Source organism: Panthera onca, chromosome A2, assembly GCF_046562875.1.
Source record: "Panthera onca isolate mPanOnc1 chromosome A2, mPanOnc1 haplotype 2, whole genome shotgun sequence".
Taxonomy (NCBI): Eukaryota; Metazoa; Chordata; class Mammalia; order Carnivora; family Felidae; genus Panthera; species Panthera onca.
The window spans coordinates 118479385-118506093 of record NC_138340.1 but is presented as its reverse complement, the minus strand read 5'-3'; the positions used below and the strand labels follow the sequence as shown (position 1 = coordinate 118506093).

Below are 26709 nucleotides of genomic sequence, written 5' to 3'. Positions count from 1 at the left end.
GATTTTTCATGAAAAGATAAAATGTTCATCTGGCTTTGAGTTATCAATTTCTCATCATAATTTTTCAAATTATTGAGTAGGTAAATAAAATTAATTTGAATTATTCTTTCTGTTGTGCTTTCCCTTTTGTTGTTGTTTGTTTATTATCATTATTTTGGTTCTGTTTCTTCTTTTGTTTGTTTTGGATACACACTCTGTTTTACCCTGCTTCTACTTTTTTGTATGCATCTTTGTAGAGACCACCATCATTTTGGAACTGGTATCCTTTTGTCCCAGATATAAGCAGTTGTATGCTGACTTTCAAAAACTCGTACTTGATCTAAATTACAGCGATATACGTTAAAATAGGACCTGGTTTTTTACTTTGTTTTTTCATGACAGTGACTAGGTTTAATAGAAAAATTTACCTCCTTTGACACAGTAACATTTCTTAAGGTGGCTAATTTGTAACAGACTTTTCTCTGATTCTTCTATAGGTGATGCAGAAGATGGGGAAGAATATGATGACCCTTTTGCTGGACCCTCAGACACTATTTCGTTAGCCTCAGAAAGATATGATAAAGATGACGAAGCCCATTCTGAAGGTATGTGATATTTTTCCATCGAATGTACCTCTTGACCTTCCACCACAAGACAATGCAATGCGCAGAGGTGATGGTTTTGTCAGAAAGCACAGAAATGCAGAGGCTTCTGTTAACTTACCTTTACCGGAACCTTTTAAGGAACAGAAGAGCTCTCTCTAGTGGTTTTCCTAAGTATGTAGTTCCTTCTTTTCCTAAGAAATTTCCTTCACTAGAATTTTTAAGAGCGTGTTTACATCATTGTATGAATATTATTAGTAAGTTTGTTGGTTAATTTAATATTATCAGATTCTTGCTTAATTTCATTGTGCTGCTTAATGGCTTCTTGTATTATTTATTTTATAAATAATGAAAAAGGTTTTTGGTCTTTTTTTTTGAAAACTTCATATAAAACGAGTTCATAAAATATTAAATTAATTATTCCTACATTGCTTTCTCACATTAAGACAGGTTTTCATCAAATGCTTCTCTTAATGCACATTTTCATTTTTCTGATTGTCACCTAAAATCTCCCACGTTATGGAGCACTATTATGATGTTTTGCATTAATTGAATTAGTAATAAAGTTGATTGTTTATCTCTTAGTAATTTTGTTAAAACTCACCAAAGTTATGAAACTTCCTTTTAGTATAGCATGTGCTTTCTCTGTTACAGCCAATTGAGTACGTCTGTATTGTAGAGATCTTATAAGGGTGATATATAGTTATAAATTAAGAATGTGTATCGATAAATTAGCCATGCATATTAATTCATGGCACTCAAAGTTTCACATAGACACAGAAATGAATAATGCCTTCTGCCACTGGATGATGATCAAACTGTGCAGTTCCATCTCTAAATACAATTGCTGAATGAAAATATGCTTCCTGCAACAGAGCACTCCACATTTTATGTTATCCAGATTATTCCCTTTGGAAACATAAATTGCTTTTATGAGGTATAAAATTATGTCTATTGCAGAACAGGGATAAGTCAAGTACATGCATAAGTGATAAACATTCTAACCACTGATTCAGAACAACACAATCTTTTTTTTTCATATTCAGAACTTTGCACAATGTGTAGCAATAATAATCATATCCATTTTATGTTGAATTTTACATTTTGGCAAAAATTTAATTTCTATTTTTAAAGGAAGGTATTTTTTTCTCTTATAGTCCCTATTTTTGAAAAAGATGCATGTTTCTCTTGAGTCACACTTATTATCTGAAACAGAGCATTACCCTTCCTAACCTGATCTTCAAAAGCATTTCTACTAGAAAATGTTTTATAATTGATGAAATAATATTTTCAGGCAAAACAATGAATTATTATTTGAATTGAACTATTTTTCAGACATGTGACAATGATTTGTTTTGCTTCTGTTAAGTGTTGGTAGATAGAAATGAGTGTGTATATGTATATGTATACAGAGACAGAGTATTTCTACTCGAGAGAATATATATACACAAAATGTTCATAGAATATATATGCTCAGAGTTTTAAAAAAATAGCATAAATATTTTGAAGTACAAGGGAGCATTATGTGCTTCTTAAAAAAATTGTAACCTAAGAAATCCAACAATTAAATATTTGTGAGAGCCAGTGTTTTGTTAGAAAAGTGAATTGTTATTAAACTATAATGCATTTACATAATTATTATATTTTCTTTATTATGAGTAAATAATTTATCATATGTTTCTTTTTATAACCAAATATATGGGAAATACATTAATAACATGAAAAAGACTTACTGTTAAAAGATTAAATTATCAAAATTTGAATATTATTTAATAACATTATTATGTATATCATTAACTTTTTGTCAAATATTGGTGCATTTTCATTAGTGTTGATATAAGCAGTTCTTAAGCAGATTGAATGTTTAACTTTTAGTATTATTCATTTTTGGTATATAAAAACACCATATATGGTAGTTTTATATTTTCTTCTAAGAATATTGTAATTTAAAAACTACCACTTGGACTTTTAATTTCTACTCTGAAATATCATCTAGTCATGTCAGTTTCTCTGCCTTCAACATAGATTTGGTATGTGTGTTCTCTTTTCCTTGCCGAATAAATTTTTCTTCATTATGGGACCTCGGTCTAATGATATATTAATTATAAAAAGATAATGCATTTAACAATAAGTATAACTAAATTAGCACGGGTCACCAAAAGGCCTTTTGTCAAATCAGATTGTTGTTTTGTCCTTTTGACTTTTACCTTATGGTAGGCACTAACAAAGTATCTGAAGTTTGATGGATTATAAACTCTAAACATGATATGTATTTTTCATAATGCTAATGTAATTTTCAAGGTACTGTAAAGGTCAAACCTGCACATCTTTGTGTGCATTCTAAGTCTGTCTTTTCCTTTCATATTTCTTTTTCTCTGTTACTCTGGTTCAAAAGTTCACTCAGTTCCCAAATGGCTACCTAATTTTCCAGTTATTCCCTCAAGCCATATGTGTTTTGGTTTCTTTATGGTTTATTAGGTACTGTAGGAAAGTAGCATAAGTTATATCTTCTAATGAAATTCAAGCACACTTCAGTGATGCTTCGACTTGATTGCTGGTAGCAATTAAATCACAGCCAAGGAGAATAATGCATAATCTCACAAGGTCCAGACACCCTATAGAAATTGAAAGGGGATGAAAACAGAAAACAAAAACAAAGTCTTCAAACCCTGCCAGACACACTGTTTCCAGCCTGCCTTTTTTTTCTTTCTTTCTTTTTTTTTTTTTTTTTATTGGCCAACTGCCTGATTGATAGCAAAATCATAACTTGCTGCATGCTAACAGGCAGAGTTCACTTGTAGGTTATTGTGAGCTGATAAAGGGTTAGATGGAGTTTTGATTTTCGCATTGGACCTTGGTACACCAGATTAATGGAATTTCAATGAGAGACTAGAGTAGCCACAGCTTTGTCAGAGAAACAGATGGAGATTCTATAGTCATGTCTACTCATTAATACTAGTTGCCTGAAAGGTGTGCTGCTTCTCTATACAAAAGAGTTGATATAATTGATTTTTGAGTGGTGCATCGAAAAAAAGTATCTTATTGATGACTAGAATTGTAACATAGATGGTGACAGATTTTTGTATAGCTTGTAGCATAAAAATATTGTAGGTTGTAATTTTTTCTTCTCTCGCTTTGGAAGCACTTTTACTTTTATTTTTTTGAGAGGAAATACATTTTAAGACAATAGCAAAAAAGGAGAAAGTGACATGCTCAATTACCTTTTAAGAAAAACAGTAAGAGTCTGTATTTTATTTATACACGATTGCATGACTGCTGTTAGTTTCATTTTGATGTGGTAATATTTATTAAAAAAAAAGCACACTTACTAGAAATTTCATTTTATTAACTTTGTGCCTTTTTTTTTTTTCTGGAAAACTAAAACAATCATAATGGTTTCTAAGCTAGATTGCTGTTAGAAGTTTTATGCTATTGTGTGGCTAGATATACAAAAGTGTTAATATAAATGGGGCATGTCAATAATCAGATAAAATTGGAGAAAATGAAACTCAAAACCTTAAAGAAGAAGATTCCTCATTGTACGCATTACGATGCTTTCTTGGGCACTAAGGTGGGAGATGCAGGGTAGCCTTTAGACACTGTGCAATGACTTGGGTTTCCATTTTTCTATTCTCAAATCATTTTTCATTCATTTTCGTCATCTGTGAAAGAAGGCTTCTAACCATGTAGCATTGTGGAAAGTCCCTGAGGTAAGGTGAAAGGATTCGATGAGCTAGAAGACATATATCGGCTGTGCCCATCGATGATAGGTCGAAGAATCCCAGTGGACATTTGTTACAAATCTGATTCAGTCCTAGACCATAATCACTTTGTGGATAAGATTCTGGAACCTCTAGGGTGTGAATATAGGAAGGCTAAAATGAAGCTAAAGGTATAAAACAGTCATCTATTGTCCTGGTATCTTCCTAACTAAAAATTCCCAAGCAACATAGGTTACTGAAAACCGTGGAGATCCTTGCATTGCAAGGACATAGGTTTATATGAAAAAAAATCTTGGTTTAGGAATGGAACTGTTTTTTAAAGCTTGGGGATTAAGAAAAAAGGCTAAGCCTGTCTTGATCATAATTCATAAGAGTAAAGAATGATTTTTTTTTCTTTTTTGGTATGCTTTCCTTTAAGAAAATCTAATGTATGAAAATTGGGATTTATAAAACATATAAATCACTTATTCCAAAAGATTGCTTTTAAAAAAGATTATCTCTGGGATGCCTGGAAATAATGAGCTCTCACAATGCATCTAAAACAAGCTTAGATATAAATCCATCTATGTGCACACACACTAAATTTAATGTGTGAATTTATATACATTGTGCACCAAACTTTTGAGGGAGATATCGTTTTGTGTAAAATTAGGTTTAGCACTAATCTGTTCTTGTAAAAGCAAGCAGTATGATGCTTTACTTCTCTCTGGGTTCCAGTAGAATATGAAACAATGTTTAAAACCAGGGAAAAAAGGTTCTTTCCCCACCTTTTTAAAAACATTTTATTTTGGAGTAATCTCTACACCCAACATGGGGCTCAAACTCACACCCCCGAGATCCAAAGTCATATATGCTCTACTGACTGAGCCAACCAGCCACCCCTCAGAATGTTTCTTTCAATACCTTACCATTAAGAGGAAGAGTTTTTGTACCATAGTATCATGTGATTTTTTTAAAAAAAATTTAAAGTTTCTTTATTTAGTTTGAGAGAGACAGAGTGCTAGCAGGGGAAGGGAAGAGAGAGAGAAAGAGAGAGAGAGAGAGAGTCTGTGCAGAGCCTGAGGCAGGGCTCGAACCCATGAAACTGTGAGATCATGACCTGAGCCGAAACCAAGAGTCGGATGCTTAACTGACTGAGCCACCCAGATGCCCCAGTATCATGTGATTTTTGATACTTAAATTCATGATTTTAAATTTTATTCTGAGAATTTAGACTAGTTTTGCAATTTGCATATATCTTTGTGTATATAATGTACATTACCGTTGCACTTGAGTTTTTTTGTTTGTTTTTTACTTTTTTGTTATTTTAGTATGCCAGTTGCTAGCTTGTGTGTGTTATGGGAAAATAAGAAAGGTGATTACTTTAGTTCTTTTGTAATGTATATAGCATAGTTTCAAGTACTTTGGTAGAAGTGAGAGATTATAGTTTGGGGAAATGATAAAAAGTAGAAAAACATTTAAGACTCAGGATATTTATTGTGTGATTGCAAATATAAAGTGCACAGATGTGAAATATTTTCATGATACAAAGGTATATCTAAGTAAATAAAAACACAATCATCTTTCTAAGTTTTATGCCAGGGAATGGGAAAATACATCAAAATAAAATGGGCCAATAAGACTATAACAAAGTGGACTAGATCAGAAAGATTGGGAAGGTAGGAAGACTCAACATAATCAAAAGTGACACACCTTTAATACAGCAAATTAGCAGGTATTTACACAGTATATGAAGAAGGGTGCAAGATACCTGGACAGGGCAATGGGAAATTCAAAGATAAATAAGACAGCATTTCTGTTTTCAAGATATATGTAATCTGGATGGAAGGAGAAGACAGTCACCTAAAATAAGGTGGTGATTAGCAAGCTAAGTTTCTAGTAAGGCAGATTCCAAAAACAGTTAACTAATGTGTGTTACACTGTTCAATTGATTTGGTCAGTACCTAAGCAAAAAGCTGGTTTCATTGTTTTTCCTCTCTAATTTGTTGACTAAGTCAGTCCTATATCTTGACATCATATTGAATAAACCAAAGCATAAACTTTATGCCTATATTCTGAGAGGTTGTGGAGTGGATTGTGGAGGGGAGGGCCTTTTATTCAAGTGAGTTTTGTATGGTTCCTGAAGTTTGCTGGAGAGAAAGTGGGAAAAGATGCTGAAAACGTTTGGAGCAGAAGTCCGAAAATCAGGTTTTCATCAGTAACTGCGTGTTCCTAGGGACAATGCCTTAACCCGAGGAAGTTTGAGCCCCACTCACAGATCTTTAGGTGTCAGCACCAGGCCAGTGGTAAAGATGTTTTTGGCTGCTGCAGAGCACCGTATCTCTTAAGACTTAGTTGCATAACAGGCTTTTCTTTCTTGCCGTGTGTATGTGGATTTGGCCTGCAGCCTTTAATTTGGAGAAGTTGCAATATGGGGCTTCCTGCTTTCAGTTGTGTCTCCTGTTTGTAACCTGAACTAAACGGTGTATTTAGAGTTTTGAAATTGAGAAGCAAAATTCTTTAAGACAGTGGACTGACGGGGTGCCTGGCTGACTGAGTGGATAGAGCATGTGACTCTTGATCTTAGGGCTGTAAGTTCGAGCCCCACAATGGACGAAGAGATTAGTTAAAAACAAAATCTTAAACAACAAAAAAAGTCAGTGGACTGATCAATTGGATTTTAGAGGAAGCCATGCTTGCCTTCACAGGATTCCAAAGGGAGCTGCCTTCCTCTGAAACAATACCTTAAAGGTGGCTGTGCTGGTAGCTGGGGCAGCATCTTCAAGGAAGGAATGAGTTAGTATTTATTGAGAAATTAGTCTGGCTCTGAACTAGATTCTTTCATGTACATTACTTCTTTAATTGGCTCAGAACGACACTATGAGGGAGACATTGTCCCTATTGTAGAAACTGAGACTAGTAAGGTTTAGGTCTCTTGACCAGAACATCCAACTAACTCATAAGTAGCAAACTTCAACTTCTTTGGGCCTTCTATGCCATGCTGCTTAAAGAATTAGACTAGTTTGGAACACCGGGGTAGCTCAGTCAGTTAAGCGTCCAACTTTGGCTCAGGTCATGATCTCACAGCTCGTGAGTTCGAGCCCTGCATCGGGCTCTGTGCTGACAGCTCAGAGCCTGGAACCTGCTTTGTGTCTCCCTCTCTCTCTCTGCCCCTTCCCTGCTTGTATGTTCTCTCTCTCTTTCTCTTAAAAAATAAGTAAATATTTAAAAAAAAAACAGAATGAGACTAGTTTTCTAATCACGAGAGACATGCATATGATTGAAAAAGAGCAGAAGGATATTCAATAAGAGTGAAAGCCTTCTTATTCACCCCTCCCTGACCTGTCTGTTCTCTAGAGGTAGCTAGTTACTTGTTACAGTTTCTTCTGTGGTTACCTTAATAACTCCGGATACTCTCTACTTCTGTAGTATAATATAGAAGTATACTCACTTGATCAACCTTAAACAGTATCTCTTGACTCCCTTTATGATGGGTGATTCCTCAAACCTCTTCTCCTACTTCTTGTTGTGTTTGCTTTTGACTTAATGATGTTCTTACTTTGTAAAGTGCCAACCTCAGACAGTGCCTATTGACTCTTTGTTATAAAATATGAGGAAACTTGAGCACCTAGCCTTTCTGCCATCTCCCTTCTCGCTCTTCAATTCTAATTTTCATAATGAAATTATTTTTGCATTGTTAAAATCCATAGCATTTATATTTGACTCTGTGAGTTGACTGCGCTTTGTCTACGAGTTAGGTTTTAAACGTTGGTCCTTTTCCTTCCTGCTAATGCTTTTTCTCAAATGTCTGAGATCCTTGGTTATTGATTCATGTTTATGAGTGAAGGACCCAGTCAGATAGTGTAGGTAGCTTGTGTGGGGCTTCTTTGCTTTTGCATGTCTATTATCCTGCAAGGCTTTGCTTTGCTTTGCTTTGCTTTGCTCTTTTTTCTTTTCTTTTCTTTTCTTTTCTTTTCTTTTCTTTTCTTTTCTTTTCTTTTCTTTTTTTAATGTTTATTTATTTTTGAGAGAGAGAGAGAGAGCACGCCAGGGAGGAGAAGAGAGAGAGGGAAACACAGAATCCAAAGCAGGCTCCAGGCTCTGAGCTGTTAGCACAGAGCCTGGCGTGGGGTTCGAGCACACAAACTGAGAGATCATAACCTGAGCCGAAGTCGTTCGCTTAACCGACTGAGCCACCCAGGCACCCCTCTTTTGAATGGGAGGTTGTAAGTAAGGTGGGCAAGGCTTGACTCTAGGCAGCTTGCTGCAAGGCTCTTAGGAGCAGACGGGCAGACCCGGATTCCCACAGTTGTCAAAATAAGGAGGACGTTCTCAGGGGAAAGTGGAATGCTTTTCTTTAATTCCTAGTGACGGGCTTTTAACCCTTCCGTTCTTTTTTAGTGTTGGGGTGTGGGCAGTCTGGAACTGTCTGAAGCTCTGCTCACTCAGCTCCAGTACCCTTCCCAGGAACCTTCCTCCGGAGCTGGTGTGCTTTGTTTAGAGGGTGGAGTTCAGAGTCTGGATGCAAATGCCTTAATTGCTGGCTGCTTTTGAGGACAGGCCTGGTGGTTCTACCTGCTTTGATTACAGTTCTTTAACGAGTGGCCCTCTTCACCATCCGAGTGGCCCTCTTCACCATCCCATAATGCAGCTTGTAGCATTTCTGCGGCTCCTTTGCAGAGCTAGCACTTACTCTCCTTAGCATCCTCCGGGACTCTGGTTCCTCTACCGTGACTCCCTTACTCTTGTCTCATCTGCCTTTCAGTTGCTAGGAATTACTCAACATTTTTGATCCACCGAAGATACTGTTTCTTGACTACCGGTGCTATTAAGGTTTTATTCTTTTTTAAAAGTTTTTTAATTTTTATGATTTTAAAAACTTATTTTGAGAGAGAGTGAGCACGCACACAAGCAGGGGAGGGGCAGAGAGAGAGGGAGAGAGAGGACCCCCTGAGGCTCTGCGCTGCCAGTCTAGAGCCTGATGCCGGTCTCAAGCCCACGAACTGTGAGATCATAACCTGAGCTGAAATCAAGAGTTGGCCACTTAACTAACTGAGCCACCCAGGTGCCCCGAGGTTCTATTCTTTAAAAACAAACAAAAATAATTTCATGGGGGACTTTTAGGAGGAAAGGTGGGTACTGTCTGTGTCCCTTTTCTAATAACATCAAGAGGCTGCTTTGTCCTAAAACATCTTCACAGTTGATCTGCTGGAATCATTCCTTGGGGAAGAAGTATGCTCCCTGGCTGCAGGTCAAAGGTAGTCCAGAAAGTATCAGTCAGACCTCAGATACAGTTACTTTGAGTGTTAGCTTTCTAGAAGAACCTAGATGCTGTAAGCAGTGGAGAAGCATTACCCCTTTCCCTAAAAGAATTGTAATCTTATCGTGGGTACAATACGTATAAATCTAATATCTGGAAGCAACTTTATCAGCTCTGTCCCAACACAGAAATGTGTGACATTGACACTAATGCTAGGAGCTAAGAAAAGGAAGACGCTGTTGCAAGGTGGTCTCGATGAATCGTGTTTGATGGAACGAAATCGGAGTTTGAACCAGAACTTAACAAGGATAGGTAGAGTTTTAACTAGTCAAGAGTGGGGGAGAGAATGTTTTTCGGATAAGCTGAGGAAGTGATGACAATAGGAAGCGGGGCGGGAAAGCAGTGTAGTTTGAGGCACTGTGCAAAGACCAGCAGGGCTTAGAAAGTTAGAAGAGGTCTGGGAGATGAGGCTGGACAAGAGTGGCACATTATAAGCATTGGCTCTCTTCTCTCTTTGGGTTCTAATTTGTCTGCTGACCGAGTTCCTCTGGCTAAGGCACTACCTTTGTGAATTTCTTTCTACTTCTTTACAAAGATGTCCGTTATTTTATTTTATTTTATTTTTTTTTTTTTAAATTTTTTTTAACGTTTATTTATTTTTGAGACAGAGAGAGACATAGCGTGAACGGGGGAGGGGCAGAGAGAGAGGGAGACACAGAATCGGAAGCAGGCTCCAGGCTCTGAGCCATCAGCCCAGAGCCCGACGCGGGGCTTGAACTCACGGACCGCGAGATCGTGACCTGAGCTGAAGTCGGACGCTTAACCGACTGAGCCACCCAGGCGCCCAAAAGATGTCCGTTATTTTAGGCCAAGGAGAACTTAATTATCGAGGATTGTAAATGGTGTCATAAGGAGTTGAATGAGTAGGCAAAATGAGCATCCATTTTAGACTTGTTGAGCAAGAGAATATTAATGATGAAAAGGTTTTTTGTTTGTTTGTTTTTGAGAGAGAGTGAGTATGGGAGAGGGCAGGGAGGGGCAGAAGGGAGAGAGAGAATCTTTTTTTTTTTTTTTCATTTTTTTAATTGCTTATTTAGTTTTGAGAGAGAGAGAGAAAACCAGGGAGGGGCAGAGAGAGAGAGAGAGAGAGTGAGAGAGAGAGAGAGAGAGAGAGAGAATCTGAAACAGGCTCTAGGCTTTGAGCTGTCAGCATGGAGCCTGATGCAGGTGTTGAACTCACTAACTGTGAGATCATGACCTGAGCCAAAGTCAGACGCTTAACCAACTGAGCCACCCAGGTGCCGACAGAGAGAGAGAGAGAGAAAGAGAGAGAAAGGTATCTCACGATCCTGGGCTTGATCTATTGACCCTGAGATCATGACCTGAGCCAAAATCAAGAGTCAGATGCTTAACCAACTGAGCCACCTAGGCACCCCTATGATGAAAAGTATTTTAGAAGTGTTCAGCTAGTTGGAGGATATAGACGGGTTGCAGGGATGAAAACCTGTGGTCTGTGTGGTAAAAAAGATCTTTCCGTTAGGTCCGATGTGAAATGAAGAGACTAGACCAGGATAGTGAAACTGGGAAGGTAAAGATACACTTGAGAGAGAATGGAGAGAACTTGGTAAGTGGATATGTGTAGAATTTTAAACAGAAAGAAGCCAAAGATAGTTACAAAATTCTAAATAGGATGACTAGAAGAATTGGCTGAGATATGAACATTGGGAGAAGAACAGATTGGGAGGAAGTTACAAATGTTGGTGAGTTTGGGTTTGAACAGGTGAGTTTGAAGTACCAGTGAACATCCAGACTGCCTGGTACTTAGCTACATCCATGGGACTTGAACTTCGGTGAGCCTTAGCTTGCCCTTCTCATCCTAGTTTCGTTCTTTTGGGGGCAGATAAGGGATGAGACATACCCAGTCATCCTAAAACGAAGCGTAGTAATTGAGAACAGCTTCTGTGCTCATACTGTCTGGGTTAAAATACTGGCTCTTCATTACTTAACTTTGTGACCTCCAGCAAAATTGTTCAACCGATTTGAGTTTCCTCATCTGAGAAACTGGGGATTGTCACGCCAGGCTCTGTGCTGACAGCTCAGAGCCTGAGCCTGCTTCGAATATCGTGTCTCCCTCCCTTTCTGCCCCTCCCTGGCTTGCGCTCTGCCTGTCCACAGTAAACAAACATTAAAAAAAAAAAAAATTGTTTAAAAGCCTTTCTGGGTCTATTTAAAAAAAAATGAAAAAAGAAACTGGGAATAGTAACACCACCCATATCCTATGGCCGCTGTGAGGGTGAAATGGGTAAAGCGTAGACTGAGCTTAGAATACTGCGTGGCCCACCGTAAAGACATATTACATGCAAGGTATTATTGCTGTCCAGCCTATTTACCTAAGGATTGCCTTAGATCAAGGTTTCTTTCTGTGTTTGACACAGCAGTGTGCCTGAGGTGGTGTCCAGGTTTTGTACTGTTTAACTCCTATGTTTCACGGGCTAAGCTGGATCTTGGAGGATTTGCAGCCGGAAGTTTTAGGGATTCACAACAGGTGATCACTTTTTAAATGGAGTACGCTGCGTTGGAAAGTGTTACTAGTTAAGTTTTCCGTAATAAACTGATCATGCCTTTGTTCAGAACCATTCTGCCTCTCTGTGCCTTAACTTTTCTCTATCGAGGAAACAATGAGAATGTGAGAATAAAGAAATTTTGTGCCTGGGAGAATTGTGTGGATAAGCATCAGGAGCCCATGGGAGGAGTCCCTCATTTTATATGTGAACTCAATAGTCAGTGACTAGAAAGCTTGCAGACTTTTGAAATGATTTGAGTGAATTTGAGCTATGTTCGAAGATTCATGAAACTACACGTGGAAAAAAAGCGAGGGGAAAAGTGGCCTGATGTTAATAGAAAACAAGGGGGTACCAATCCGTGTCTCATTCTCATTTTAGAGTCAAATGGGATAATGTTAAAGACAATAACAGGTCCAAACAGAAGGAGTACACACAACTCAGATGCAGGGCTGGAACGTCATTAAGAGCAAATAAATGGTCTGTTAATAGAGGAGATTAAGGCAAAAACGGTTTCTTAAATTTTTACAAAGATTAAACATGGGATGCACTCTTTGGTATCTGCTTACCAAAATATTTTTTCAAAACAGAATAGTCATCAGGGCACTTGCTCCAGACTTCAGGGAAAATGGGATACACGTGCTGTAGATTTAAAAACAATATAGATACTATTAAAGAAAAGGTCTCTGCAAGGAAGGTGTCAGAATCAACTTGAGTAAATTATTTTTTTGAGGAGCTTTTTTCTTACATATGAGTAGTGCCTTGCAGTATAGAATTGGGGGTAAGATTGAAGCAATTCTTTTATTAAGCCTCCTAAAATTATGGCTTTTGAGAATGTATACAGTTATGATGTTAAAAGGGATGACTCTGTTATAGAGTCCATCAATAGTTTGGGGGCAGTCTAGGGTTCTTAAAGTGTTCTTTTTTAAAGAATTAATACAGTGAACGAATCGAGGGTTGCTGGAGGGGTTAGGGTGGGGGTTAAATGGGTGACAGGCATTAAGGAGAGCTCTTTTTGGGATGAGCACTGGGTGCCATATGTAAGAGATGAATCACTGGGCTCTACTCCTGAAGCCAAGACTACACTGTATGTTAACTAACTTGAGTTTAAATTAAAAAGTATTAATCTTATTGGGGTATAATTAACATAACCATAGAATTTACCCATTAAAGTATACAATTCATTAGTTTACAAAAAAAATTTTTTTAATGTTTATTTATTTTTGAGGGGGAGAGAGATAGAGTGTGAGCAGGGGAAGGGCAGAGAGAGAGGGAGACATAGAATCCGAAGCAGGCTCCAGGCTCTGAGCTGTCAGCACAGAGTCCGACGCGGGGCTCGAACTCAGAAGCTGTGAGACCATGACCTGAGCCGAAGTCGGATGTTCAACCAAGTGAGCCACCCAGGCGCCCCACAATTCAACAGTTTAAAAAAATTTTTTTTTTAAAGTTTATTTTTGAGAGACAGAGCCTGAGTGAGGGAGGGGGAGAGAGTGAGGGAGACGCAGAATCTGAAGCAGGCCCCAGGCTCTGAGCTGTCAGCACAGAGCCTGACACGGGGCTCGAATTCACCTGAGCTGAAGTCGGATGCCCAACCGACTGAGCCACCTAGGCACCCCTACAATTCAGTGGTTTTAAATAAATTCACAGAGTTGCGCAAGAAGCATCAGTCTACCAATCAATTTTAGAACATTTTTATTTTCGCAAAAAAGAAAGCCAATTTCTCTAAGCAGATACTCCCCATTTCCCCCCTCTCTTTTTACACCCCATGAGCCTAAGCAATCGCAAATCTACTTTCTGTCTTTATAGCTTTGCCTAATTGGGACGTTTTATTTAAATGGAACCACAAAATATGTGGCCTTTTGTGCCTGGCTTCTTTTACTTAGCGTAATGTCTTCGAAATTCATCCATATGGTAGCATATGTCAATACTTCATTCTGTTTTATAGACTGATAATGCTTCAGTTGTATGGACACACCATATTTTGTTTGTCCATTCATCAGTTGATAGACTTTTGAGTTGTTTCTTCTTGTTAGCTTTCATTAACAATGCTGCTGTGAACATATGTGTATAGGTTTTTATGTGAAGGAATATGTTTTCATTTCTCTTAGAGTGAAATTGCTGTGTCATATGTTAACTCTAAGTTTCACTTTTCGTGATATTGTCAAACTGTATACCAAAGTGCTATGCCATTTTGTGTTCCCACCAGCAGTGTGAGAAGGTTTCCATCTCTCCACAACCTCTTCAACACTTGTTATTGTCTGTCTTTCTTTTAGTCATCCTAGTAGGTATTAGGTGATGTCTCATGATGGTTTTGATTTGCATTTCTATGATGACTAATGATGTTGCTCATCTTTTCACGGACTTATTGGCCATTTTTATATCTTCTTCAGACAATGCCTACTCAAAGCCTTTTCTCATTTCTCAATGAGGCTGTCTTTTTATTAAGTTCTAAGAGTTCTTTATATATTCTAGCTACCAGTCTTTTATTAGATATATGACTTGTGAATATTTTCTCCAGTTCTGTGGGTTGTCAGTTTCACTTTCTTGAGGGTGTCCTTTGAAGCACAAAAGTTTTAAATTTTGATGAAGTCTGTTTTGTCTATTTTTTCTTCTGTTGCCTGTGCTTTTGGTGTCATATTTAAGAAGTCTTTACCTAACTACAGATTCTTAAGGGGTTCTTAACTCACGGCTAAGTTATTTCTTAAAATACTGAGCTCTTTTACTCTAAGAGTTATGAGATTAATGTGCTAGTTAGAACAGGGACATATTCTAGCTCACCTATAATGTTATTGTTGCTTAGCGCATATTTTAAAAATTGTGCAAATGGCAAAAAGTAATTTTCTTGCTGTGGCTTTTCAGCTCAGTGCTCTCTTGAATTCTGTAGCCTTTAGCATCCTTTAAAAAAAGAATCTTTGCTTTGTGTTGTTACATATGATATCACTCCTCTCATTTCTAATCATAAATACTTATTGTATTCCATATATAAGTGTATAATCAAATGGATCTTTCATGTCGGTTTCACTTTAACAAATTATTTCAGGGAACATGTAGTCAAAGTAGATTATTTTGTTCATTTTATGGCTTTTTGATGATTTTCTGGGCTTTTCCATGTATAGTTATAGTGGTGAGATCTAAGCAGTGCTGGTATCCTTGCTAGAAAAATGATTGCTCTTTTTGACTTTCAAAAAGGAAGTTGATTTGTTTCTTTGAATTCATTTCTTCTCCTTTGTAAGGATTCATCCCCCTTGCCCCACCCCCCACTCCATTTGTCAGTCACCAAACTGAGCAGTCTTGCCAGATTAAGGGAACTGAGACACAGGGAAGCTATGTGAATTATCTCAGTAATGCTACTTAATGTGTGGTCTGCAGACTGGTCTGGGTCTCTGATCTATTTGTTACTGGTCTGCAACAACATAAGTACAGAAGTTGAGAGTAAGCACTGAGAAATATTCATAGTATTTTGACATTCTGCATTAACCACATATATGGCCATTATTTTTTCCTAGTAATTCATATTACACTACACACACACACACATACACACACACACACACACACACACATATACACACACACACACATACATTATTTCCTGGTTATTCATATTTTATATGTATATACCTATATATGTGTGTGTATAATTTATCATGTTTTGGGAAGAAAAACTCTTCCCCTCACCTAGAATCATTGATCTAGAATCAGAGAGAGAATGAATTACATTGGTCTAGGACTCTTTACTTCTGATTTTTGGTTGTTTTTTCAGGAGCCCTATATCTTTCTCTGTATCTTCATCTGTATAGTCATAGTCGTGTTTAATTTAAATATTAGATTCATTTTCATGATGGAGAAATTTTAGGAATTCTAATTCCATATATCTTGTCAAATATACTTTCAAGTTCCAATGTCATCATCAGCTATTTAATTTTATTTTTTCATGTGAAAGTCCTGAGAGCAGTGTCCAAGTTTGGGTGTTAAGAACCAATGGCACAGCCTCAAAGCTTTTCATTTGGAATAACTAGAGAAAAGGTTAATGTAATTTGAATATCATCTAGTGCTTTTCCATGCCTAAAAAGCAGAAACAGATAGTGTTATCTTGAAGACTCTGTCAGAATAGTAATTTCATCTCAGAGATGTATTTTTGCGTCATTTTGTTTAAATGGTTTTAAAAGCCTCTCACTTTTTAATAGCAGCTATAAGCTTTACTATTTTGGACATGCCTCTCACTTTTTAATAGCAGCTATAGGGTTTACTATTTTGGACATGCCTCTCACTTTCTTTAACACCAACTGAAGTTAATAAAAATAATATTTTAATATAAAAAATAGTAAAATTCTTACCATGGGGACAAAGAAATACATGTATATTTCTTTCATTAATAAGGACTTGTTTTGGTTATTGGTATCCTGGGATCTGTGTCCTGGGATCTATGTATGCTATAAACCTCTAATGTGCTTAGAATAGGATTTCTTTGCTGAGAGAAAATGTGTCTTATAGGAGGTAAAGAATTGATTTTTTGAAAAATATAAGTAGGAAGAAAGTGGAACAAAGTTGTCTGTTTAAGGCAGAGGGCTAGATGCGAGAGAAGTTGAATTCGACAGATTTTACTGTTTGTTCTGTTAGACTGGGGGGAATAAGATGATTAATAAGACCTGTCATTGCCCCCAAGGATCTTACAGATTAGTAGAGGAAAGAGAGATGTAAATATCAAGTCTAATTCAAGGCAGATTGGTGTAATCACTGCTGCAAGACATATAGAGGAAGAAAGAAGGTGATAATTACGATTGGAGTGAAAACAGTCATGCTAGTCGGGGTGGCATTTCAGCCAGGTCTGGGAGAGTAAGAAGGCTTCTGATCTGTGGAACATGGAGGGAGTGACATTTCAGGTCTGTGAAACAGCTTAATAAAGGGATGTATTGATTCAAACTCTTAACGCCTGGGACAGAAGCTCAACCGAGCTCAAACTGGTTAACGCAAGAAGTAGGAAGGGGGAGTTTATTGGTTTATCTATGAGAGAAGGATAGAGTTGGGGCCTTGCTTTGTGCCCACCTGCATCCAGGTGAGTGTTCAAACTGTAATAAGCATTCTCACTCACATCCTGCTTCCTTTAAGATGGCCACCAGCCACCGGCAGCTTCTCCGTTATTTTCTGTCAGCTTAGCAACCCTAATGGAAACAGATCTCTGAATAGTTGGTTGTAGCAGAAGTCCTTGGCTTGGGTCATGGTTATTCTAATTTTTTTTTTTTAACGTTTATTTATTTTTGAGACAGAGACAGAGCATGAACGGGGGAGGGTCAGAGAGAGGGAGACACAGAATCTGAAACAGGCTTCAGGCTCTGAGCTGTCAGCACAGAGCCCGACGTGGGGCTCGAACTCACGGGCTGCAAGATCATGACCTGAGCTGAAGTCGGCCACTTAACTGACTGAGCCACCCAGGCGCCCCCATGGTTATTCTAAATAATCACTATGGTCTGGGGTGGAGGGTGGGGGTGAGAAGTGGATGATGGGGGGGGGGATGTAGTGCCACAATTAGCCAGAATGGGGTCACATGCCCAAAAAAGGAGCTGGGGGGTAGGGGTGAGGTCAGTCCCACCCAAACTACATAGAGATTGGGAGAGGTGTCATTCTCCAAAGGAAAATTGAGGAACTTATACTGAAAGAGAGAAGCAATTGAGGGCAGGCAAAGCCAGATACGTATTATAAGGTAAGATATTATGAAAGTATTACTAACCTTCAACATTGTAAATGCATGTGTGGGGAGGTAGGAGCATGAAGGGCTGGGGTGGACAGTATTATTAGATACACAGTCAACAGTAGGTAGCTGGTTAGAGGAGAGTGATGTAATTAAAGTGGTAGGTTAAAATTATTATTTAGCGTGCTAAATTTTGAATTATAGACAAGTGCTGGAGGCAAAAAGAAATGTTAAGAAGGCTGTCCAGATTGGTTACCTTTTTCTTTTTTTTAATCTCCAAACTTTCTTTAGGGCTGATTTTCCTGTTTAGTGAAGTTTTTTTTGGTTTTTGCTTTTTTTTTTCTTTCTATTTTTTTAAATTAACTTCTTCAAAGTTTTTATTTATATTCCAGTTGGTTAACATATAGTATAGTATTGGTTTCAGGAATAGAATTCAGTGATTCATCACTGACGTACAACACTCAGTGCTCATCACAAGTGCCCTCCTTAATGCCCATCACCGATCTAACCAATCCCTCCCCTGCCCCACCTTGTTTTTTGCTTTTAACCTGTTTGCTGTTTGGCTGTCCTATTCTTGTCCTGATTATTTATTTATTTATTTATTTATTTATTTATTTATTTTTTTGAGAGAGAGAGAACCAGTGGGGAGGGGCAGAGAGGCAGACAGAGGATCTGAAGCAGGCTCTGCGCTAACAACAGAGAGCCCAATGCGGGGCTTGACCTCACAAACCGTGAGATCATAACCTGAGCCAAAGTTGGACACTTAACCGATTGAGCCACCCAGGTGCCCCTGGCTGTCTTATACTTTATCTCTTTTTAAGAGTGTATTTGGGGTGCCTGGGTAGCTCAGTCAGTTAAGTGTCCGACTTTGGCTCAGGTCATCATCTCAAGGTTTGTGAGTTTGAGCCCCATGTCGGGCTCCATGCTGACAGCTCAGAGCCTGGAGCCTGCTTCAGATTCTGTGTCTCTCTCTCTCTCTGCCCCTCCCCTGCTCGTTCTCTCAAAACCAAATATGCATTAAAAAAAAAGTATATGTATAGAAAAGATTAAATAAATGAAGAAGATATTAAAATCTAAAGGCTTACAAGTATGAAAAACATAAAATATTACAAAATAAAGGAATTAAGTAGATGAAACAATCACCTACTTCTTAGCATACATATAAAAAGGTAGAATTGTATAAACAGCTAAACAAGAATTTAATTTTTAGGTTATTTGAATTTAATTTGTCATTAATAAACCTGCCTTTTATTTTTATTATTTTTTTCTATTTGTATTGTTTTACCAAAAATATTGAGGCGGTTAACAAAGATAAATATACTACACAAAGGTTAAAAAAAAGCAAGTTTGGAAATCAGGGATGGGGAGAAGAAGGGTAGGTAGGAAAACTACAGGAAAATTAGGATTAGCGTTTGTATCTCAAATGGATACTGTGTGTACTCGAGACTTTTCCTAGACGCCACCCACTTACTTGGCCTTTAGCTTTCTACTAACCAGCGCAAAGAGGGAAGACTGATTAAGTACATGATTTATACCATCTTTCATATAAATAAGGTACCTATGAGTAGTAGAGGTCTAGCCAGTACTAGAACCTATGAAATTTCAAAGAGGCTTAAAAAAATGCCATGTGATGTGATAAAACCTTCAATAATGCATTCAGTCACACTCTGGAATTCTTCCTTAAGAGATCCATCAACACAGGTACATAGATAGCATTATACCGAAACATGGTTTAGGACAAGTCATTTTACGTGGAGCCAAAATAACTGTCTAGGTCAGGGGTTGGCCATCTGCAGTTCGAGGGGCAAGTCTGGCGTGCTGCTATTTTTATAAATAATATTTTATTGGAACACAGCCACACCCATTTGTTTATATATTGCCTCTGACTGTTTTTATGCTACAACAGTGGCAATAAGTAGTTGTGGCAAAGACTAAATGTTCCTCAAAGCCGAGAATATTTCCTGTCTGATCCTTTACTTAAAATGCTTGTCATTCCTGATTTAGATACACAACTCCCTGTAAATTAGTTTAAAATTAAGAAAGCATATAGAGCATGGAGAATAGAGGTCTTAAGTTCCACATTGGGCCTCTGCATGTATTTTGTTTGACCTAATTGGTATTTAGTTTTTTTGAAAATTTACACTAACCTAGAAAAATTCAGATTTTTGCCTTTTCTGAAAAAATTGGATAAGCTGGCAACCCTGGACTTCAATTGTGTTTGGTATTCCCCTCAGATGCGCCATACCTTTCCAATTTGCATTCCGTACTACACTGTTACCTCCCAGTTCTAGTCTTTTTCACATACTTTTTTGGTGACTAGAGACATTTAATTTTTGGCCCCTGAATTAGAAGAATAGCCAAGCTGTACATTCTTCAGGTGTGTTCAATATAATATATTTTTTGAAGATTTTATTTATTTAGGTAATCTGCACACCCAGTGTGGTTTTGAACCTATAACCCTGGGATCAAGAGTCACATGCTCCACCAACCGAGCCGGCCAGGTGCCCCAAAATACATTCTTTGACTACTACCTGGAGTGTTGTTATTCTGTGTTACTTATAGTCACATCTTTGTAGCCAGCAGAATTAGAGGTAGGATTGATGTTCTCTTAAGAAGATGAGGAATGTCAATGATATGTGCCTAGAAGACTAACACACCTGTGCATGAAAGTGGGCTAAAGGATTTAGACCACAGGCAGACTAAATTTTCCTTAGAAGATAATTCGAGTTTTATCCCAATACAAAGGTGAATGGCTTATCTCTTATATTTACTACTTTGGCTCATTAGTTGTCATATTTAACAAAGGTAAATATGGGTAAAGTAATAACAAAGGTAAAATAACAAAGGTAAATAGTAAATAACAAAGGTAAAATAACAAAGGTAAAGCAATAGTGGATTGAACAAGTAGAGATAAGGGTTGTGAGGAATATACCATAAGACAAGTAAAAATTTAGTTTTTGTGGGAGGGAAACTGGAAGCAGAGGAGAGAGACAGGGATTGGTGCACTTCTGAGAAGTAGAGGCCTGGGAAGGACCTGGCTGCAGGCTTGTGGTCACCTTGAGGGTGAAGACAAGGGATAAGGGAATGAAGTACCGAGAGGGAACATAGTGAAGAACCAAAGGTAGACGTCATGAGTAGACCTGAGGTGAACTGTTGACACTTAGATTTTTTTTCTCGAGGAAATGATACCATCTATAAAGAAAATGGGAAAATGGATTAGAAAGATCAAGTCTGTTGAACTTGAAGGAGGATTGAAAAATGCAGTCAAAGATATTTCAGAGGGAGTCTGAGATATGGGATAGAGATAGGGAGAATCATTGATTTATTTGCCTAAACGTGTTGAGTGTCATGAGAAAGATAAGACTTGCCAGAGATCGTAGAAGAAGATAGATTAGGGGGTTCCGAATAGAGACATCTGCTCCAGCTAAACCTCACAGGTTTACCAGGAGACTTGCTTCTGCTTCTAAATATGTGATCCTAATTTATAGAATTTTAGAAGCCATTAATTACTTTCATTCCTTGGTATGATTATATAGATATGGAGATATGTTTTTATCTTGATAATTTTCTTTGGCATTCCTTTGAACCCTGGTATGTTCTTAGGCTTTTCTTTTCTGTTTGTTTTTATTGTCTAGTTATATTCTTTCTTGTAATTCAGGCATTGTGTTTATTAACTATATTTTGTCTCGGCTGCTTAAACAATATTAAGCAATATTCAGGGCAGACCAGATGTACTTCAAGGAACTGAAAACTGAATTTTGAAGGGCTTTAAAGAGGATAAATTTTGTACTTTATTATATCAAGGGTCAAATTGTATTGTTGTTAAGTGCACAGATTATGGTATCACATATACCTGGGTTCAGTCCTGGTTTAGCATTATGACTTGGAAAAGTTATGTTCTTTCTAAGTCTTAGTTTCGTAATTGATAAAAATAGGGATACTTGTAGTGTCTCTTAGGATTGTCGTAAGGATAAATGCATACCTGTCACATAGGACTTGCCCATTGTCAGCTCTTGGCTATTAAAAGTCACAAGATAACCAAGGTTATTGGATGGGTAACTTGGTTTTAATATATTTTTTTCTCTGGAATTTTAAAAAAATGGAGTATGATTGACATAAAACATTATATTAGTTTCTAGTGTAAAATATAATGATTCAGTATTTGTATACACTCCAGAATTATCTGGAATTAGCCTGTGGTTGAGCCTAGGTAGTTTACATTGTGTTTGACAGTATATCATTTAATATTGCCATATTGTTGAATAACTAAAAGATGGGTTGATAGCTGTAGGATTGTTCTATGATTTAGTATTCAACTTTTTCCTATAAATACGGGGCAGGCACTTAATGTGGTGGTTCACACGTGTCACACCCTGTGTTAAATTTCGGTGATCTGTTTCTTTTTTATTTGGGTGAATTGTATTTAGCTTCCTGTCTCTGTCAGATAATAGGGAAGTAATGAAACAACAGCATACGAATTTGATCAAAATGAACCTTAACCCTGAGAACCATTAACAGGATTATTTTGACAGATAGCAATTCAATCAAAATGTGTATAATTTTGAAACTCTAAATGGCTCCATTCTTTGGTAGGATATTTGCATACTTGATGACCAAAAAACCAAGATACATAGTGACTCTAGACTTATATTAAGACAACATTTTATAAATCACGTTCATTTCAAATATACTTGGAGGTAACTTTTAAGAGAAGTTTTAGTGGATCCTGTTTTGTAAAAGGAAGAATTATTTTTTGTGATAATCGTTCCCTGTTTTTAAAATCAGGTTCTTAAATATTTGATTCTTTTCTAAAGAAATAAGCCTGTATCATGTAATTGTATGTTTCATGATTAAATAAAAAGTCTTACTATTGTTGTCTTAAGTTTAGTCAGCTAGAATTCTGATACTGATACCTGCAAAATTGCCCTTTGGATGGTAGAAATACATGAAATATAACTTAGTGTTGTTCTTTCTATGCACAATATTTATTTAATAGTAGCTCCTTTAGTTAAAATTGTTCCTTGATATATTTTTTCTTGCTCTGTTTTACTACCCATTGAGCTTTTATAAAGTGTCTGCACTCAGGAACTATTTCTTCCTTGTTGACATTATTTTAAACCCTCTCCAGTATTCTCTGTTCTATATGATTTTCATCTAACATTAAAATATATTTTAATACAGTTTGTGAATACAGACACTTCTATAAACTAGCTGTATTCCTCTGAGACCATAAAAACATTGCTAGTCTGTTATTTAGTCCAGAAATATGAAGGTTGAACAGCTATTTATTCCAAAATTATGGTGAGGGAATGTGTCCTAAGAAGTTGAAACGCTGATGTCCATTTTAAGTTTTATAACAGCATTTCAAACAAGCTATTTGAAGTATACATACACAATTTTAGTTAGATAAGGAAAAGTGAGTTAGGTATAGTTTAGATAAAGCATATCCTCTGAGATTAATTTTTCCATCACTGTGGCTGTCAGTGCCCACAACAGGGATTCAGATAGTGCATTGAACAACTCATGTTAGCAATTCATTTCTTGTCCTTCTGCAATATGCTAGAAAATGTATTGGAAAAGGTTTCAGTGAACATCGATCAAATTAGTGTGTACCACTGATTTGACTAATCCTTTTCTAGAAGCCTTGTAAATTCAGTCCTTGCTTTTAGATTCACAAACTAATTAACCAAAAAACTTTTTTGCCTTATCAAATTTATTTATTAATGAAATCTAATTAATCTGTTGCAAATTGGTTTTTGAGACTAAATCCAAAAGCCATCTGTCAAGGTGATTGCTCATATATTAAGTGAATCAAAACATATTTCTATTATAAAAATATATACTCCTAATATTTAAACAATTAATACTCTGAATTTTTAATACTTTAATATTCTTAATATTCTTATCTTATTTTTTGGCCTATACTTAAGCTAGAGTAATACAAAACAGCCATATACATTTATAGGTGCCAGTAGGCCAAGGAAAGGAAAGGTGGTAATAAAAAAAACCCAAAAAATCTTCCTTAGCGTAAGCTTCATCAGTTACTGCTGAGTGTATAACTATCTTACATTTCAAAAGTAGAACTAAAACTCATATTAAATTTCTCATAATCATATAAATTAACAATGTGCCTTTTTCCTAGCATGACTTGACTGGGAACATACTGTGAGATGCTAATGAAACAGTAACATCGCAAGATATGTTCCGAGTCAAATCATGCTAGGAAAAAGGTAAATGAAGAGTAAATGAAATACTATTTTATCAAACATTTAAGTCAGTTGTTCAGCCATGAGACCATCATAGTAACCATTATCTACCCGTAAGTCCCTTTTTGGAACGTGATAAAGAGTTTTAACACATGCCATCAATGAATGAAAAGCAAAAGAAAACAACAACAACAAAGATAGCTTTATTTTTCACAACCAAGCCATAACTAAAAGACCATAGGACTTCTTGTATGTGGCTCTTACGTGGTTGTGTCAGGTCATCATGTCCTTTGTGAGGGCCCATGGCGGAAGGCTGAGATTATCTTTTACTTTCACTACCTATGAGTTTATCATCCCCAACTCATAGTGGGCCTATTTAAACCTTGAACAATTCACTGGTATGGTATTTAAAATCCGCTGTTAGGGTATGATAGGAAGGATGTAGTGAGTTGGTGGTAATTGATTTATCCCCATCATGCTGAACCTCCCGCTCCTCTTCCACTTTGTCCTCCCTTGGGCAATAATCACAGGGTCGAGCTGCCAATCTGTAGACTTAATTTTTTCCAGCAGTACCATCTGGCTCCTTGGCACCAGAAGTTATATTGGTTCTTTGTGGTTGCTGCTGAATTTGTCATATTGTTAGACAGCTGATAGGATGCTTCTTGCTATGTCATCCTAATTCTCTTTTAACTAATTATTGATTTTTGTTTAGAGAATCTTCTTTAGCCATTCATGAGAGCATGGCAGAATTTTATGGTGAGAAGAATAGAATGCACCTAAACAAATACTGTGTCAACCTTGAGATGCTCCTCCCTGTTATGTGCTAGCAAGTTCTTTAGCAGCCCCCCCCTTTCAAGAGAGATTAATTTACAGTTAATTGTGGGGGTTTTCTGTTTCAGAGCCTTGTATCTCTATTTAAAAATTATTTCACTGTGTGTTCAAAATCCTGTTGTGGCTGCTGTCATTTCCCAATAATGAACATTTAGAAATCCCTATCAGTGGCAAAGATAAGCTTCCGACTACTTTGTCCCATTTAAAAAAAATGGCCATTTGTGTATACCTTGTGTTTTATTTTGTAGATGAGATAGTTTTATTGGCATGCCTAGTAACACCCACAAATAATTGAAAGGACTGTTTATGAAAAAGCACATCTGAGTTTCAGTAATTAAAAAAAAAAATGCCCAAGCACACATTTCTATACACTTAAGCAGTTTTTTCATATTACATATAAACTATACATTTTTGTTGAAGGCAGATAATTACTTGATTTGCCCTATTTGTTTCTAAAGATCATGAACAAAAAATTATTGCTGAAATTCTTAAAAGAAGCTGCATACAAAGTAGTTCATTTTGACTAGTATTTATCATATTAGATTACATTCATTTTTGAAACAAGATGTATCTTCTAGAAAGTTTTTACAAGCGCTCATTCATATAAAAGTGTTTCTCCTGAGTTTAAATTAGATGTTATTAATCTACATTGGTTAAAATGATGACAGGATATTCCTATGTTAGACACATGTGTTTCATGTACTTACTGTTGTTGGTATGTAGATGCTTGAAGTTCTTACACAGTGAGTTGGTTTGGATTATTTTACTACCACTAGTAAAATAGAAACCTACTAAAAACTGAAAAACTAAAACCATACTAAACACCTACTGAAAACTGGACTCTGGAGAACATTTTTATTTTATGTTAGATAAAATATACAGCTAACTTGCTGCAATCTAGTCATGTTGTGATATTAAAGCCGGTTGTTTAATTGTTTTGGTTTAAGTATATAGAGAAAAGGAGCACTAAATGTCACTTTGTAAGAAGAGCTAAGTCAGTTGTCAGTGAAATGATTCATGTGCTAACTGGTATAGTTAACATGCATTTTATTGTACTGTCTAGCAGGAGGAGGTGGGCTATAGAAAAATGAATTCTTCACTAAATAATTTACAACAATTATATCAAATTTTAATAACTTCAGCTAAGAAGGCACACATATGATTCATGTTTTCACAGTCACCTACATTAGAGATTAATTGTGCTTTCTTTAAACAAAAATGTACTCTTATAAATGTTTTTAATTGGTAAATCATGATTAGTTTTATCTTTATAGAATAGCATTCTTTGATCCGTTCTTGGCTATAACTTAATGTGAAGCTAAAATATCGCAGCTAATCTGTTGTCTGAAATGCCAGCTCATTAGAATTTGCCCTAATATCAAAAAATGCCCTGAATTGTTTGTTGTCTTTATCTTAACTCAAATATGTAAAGGGGACAGTAGAGCATTTTTCTTTGGAATCACAGAGAGTTCAGTGACCTTTCTGTGGCAAATTATGTAGAAAGAAAATATTTATATTCATTTAAAATAACCTCCGTGAAGAAATAGTCTCATTACCCTGTTTGATCAATTTCTTGTAGCCTGAGCTGTAGCATGCTGCTATTGCCATTGGTTGATGGAATACACTGAGTAGTGGCTAATGGTGATGGTGTTCATCAGGAAGGGTTCAGCCAGCGGTCAGCAACAAATAATTCAAGACTGTTTCTAAGTTTGTGGCTGGTGGAATTTGCTTCTTGCCCCAAGCCAGCGGCATTGCTGAGCTGGGCTATTTGATTAGAAGAGAGGCATATTTGCTTCTTAGCAACTGCACATTTGCACAACCCATAGTCCTCTACTGCCTCCAAAGGTTTTCCTTTTGTGATGGTAGAATAATACTTTATT

At 36.8% G+C, this 26709-nt stretch overlaps 1 protein-coding gene across 3 annotated transcripts in view; it reads left to right on the top strand.

Moving 5' to 3' along the window:
* SKAP2 (src kinase associated phosphoprotein 2) overlaps positions 1 to 26709 on the top strand; it is a 238658-nt gene that overhangs the window by 18469 nt on the left and 193480 nt on the right. For all 3 annotated transcript variants that reach the window (XR_014137299.1, XM_060632765.3, XM_060632762.3), the window contains exon 4: positions 477 to 584. Coding sequence is in view for 2 of the 3 variants with exons in the window: in XM_060632765.3 (XP_060488748.1) it covers positions 477 to 584 (108 nt within the window). In the remaining variant the exon portion in view is untranslated. The remainder of the gene's footprint in view (positions 1 to 476; positions 585 to 26709) is intronic.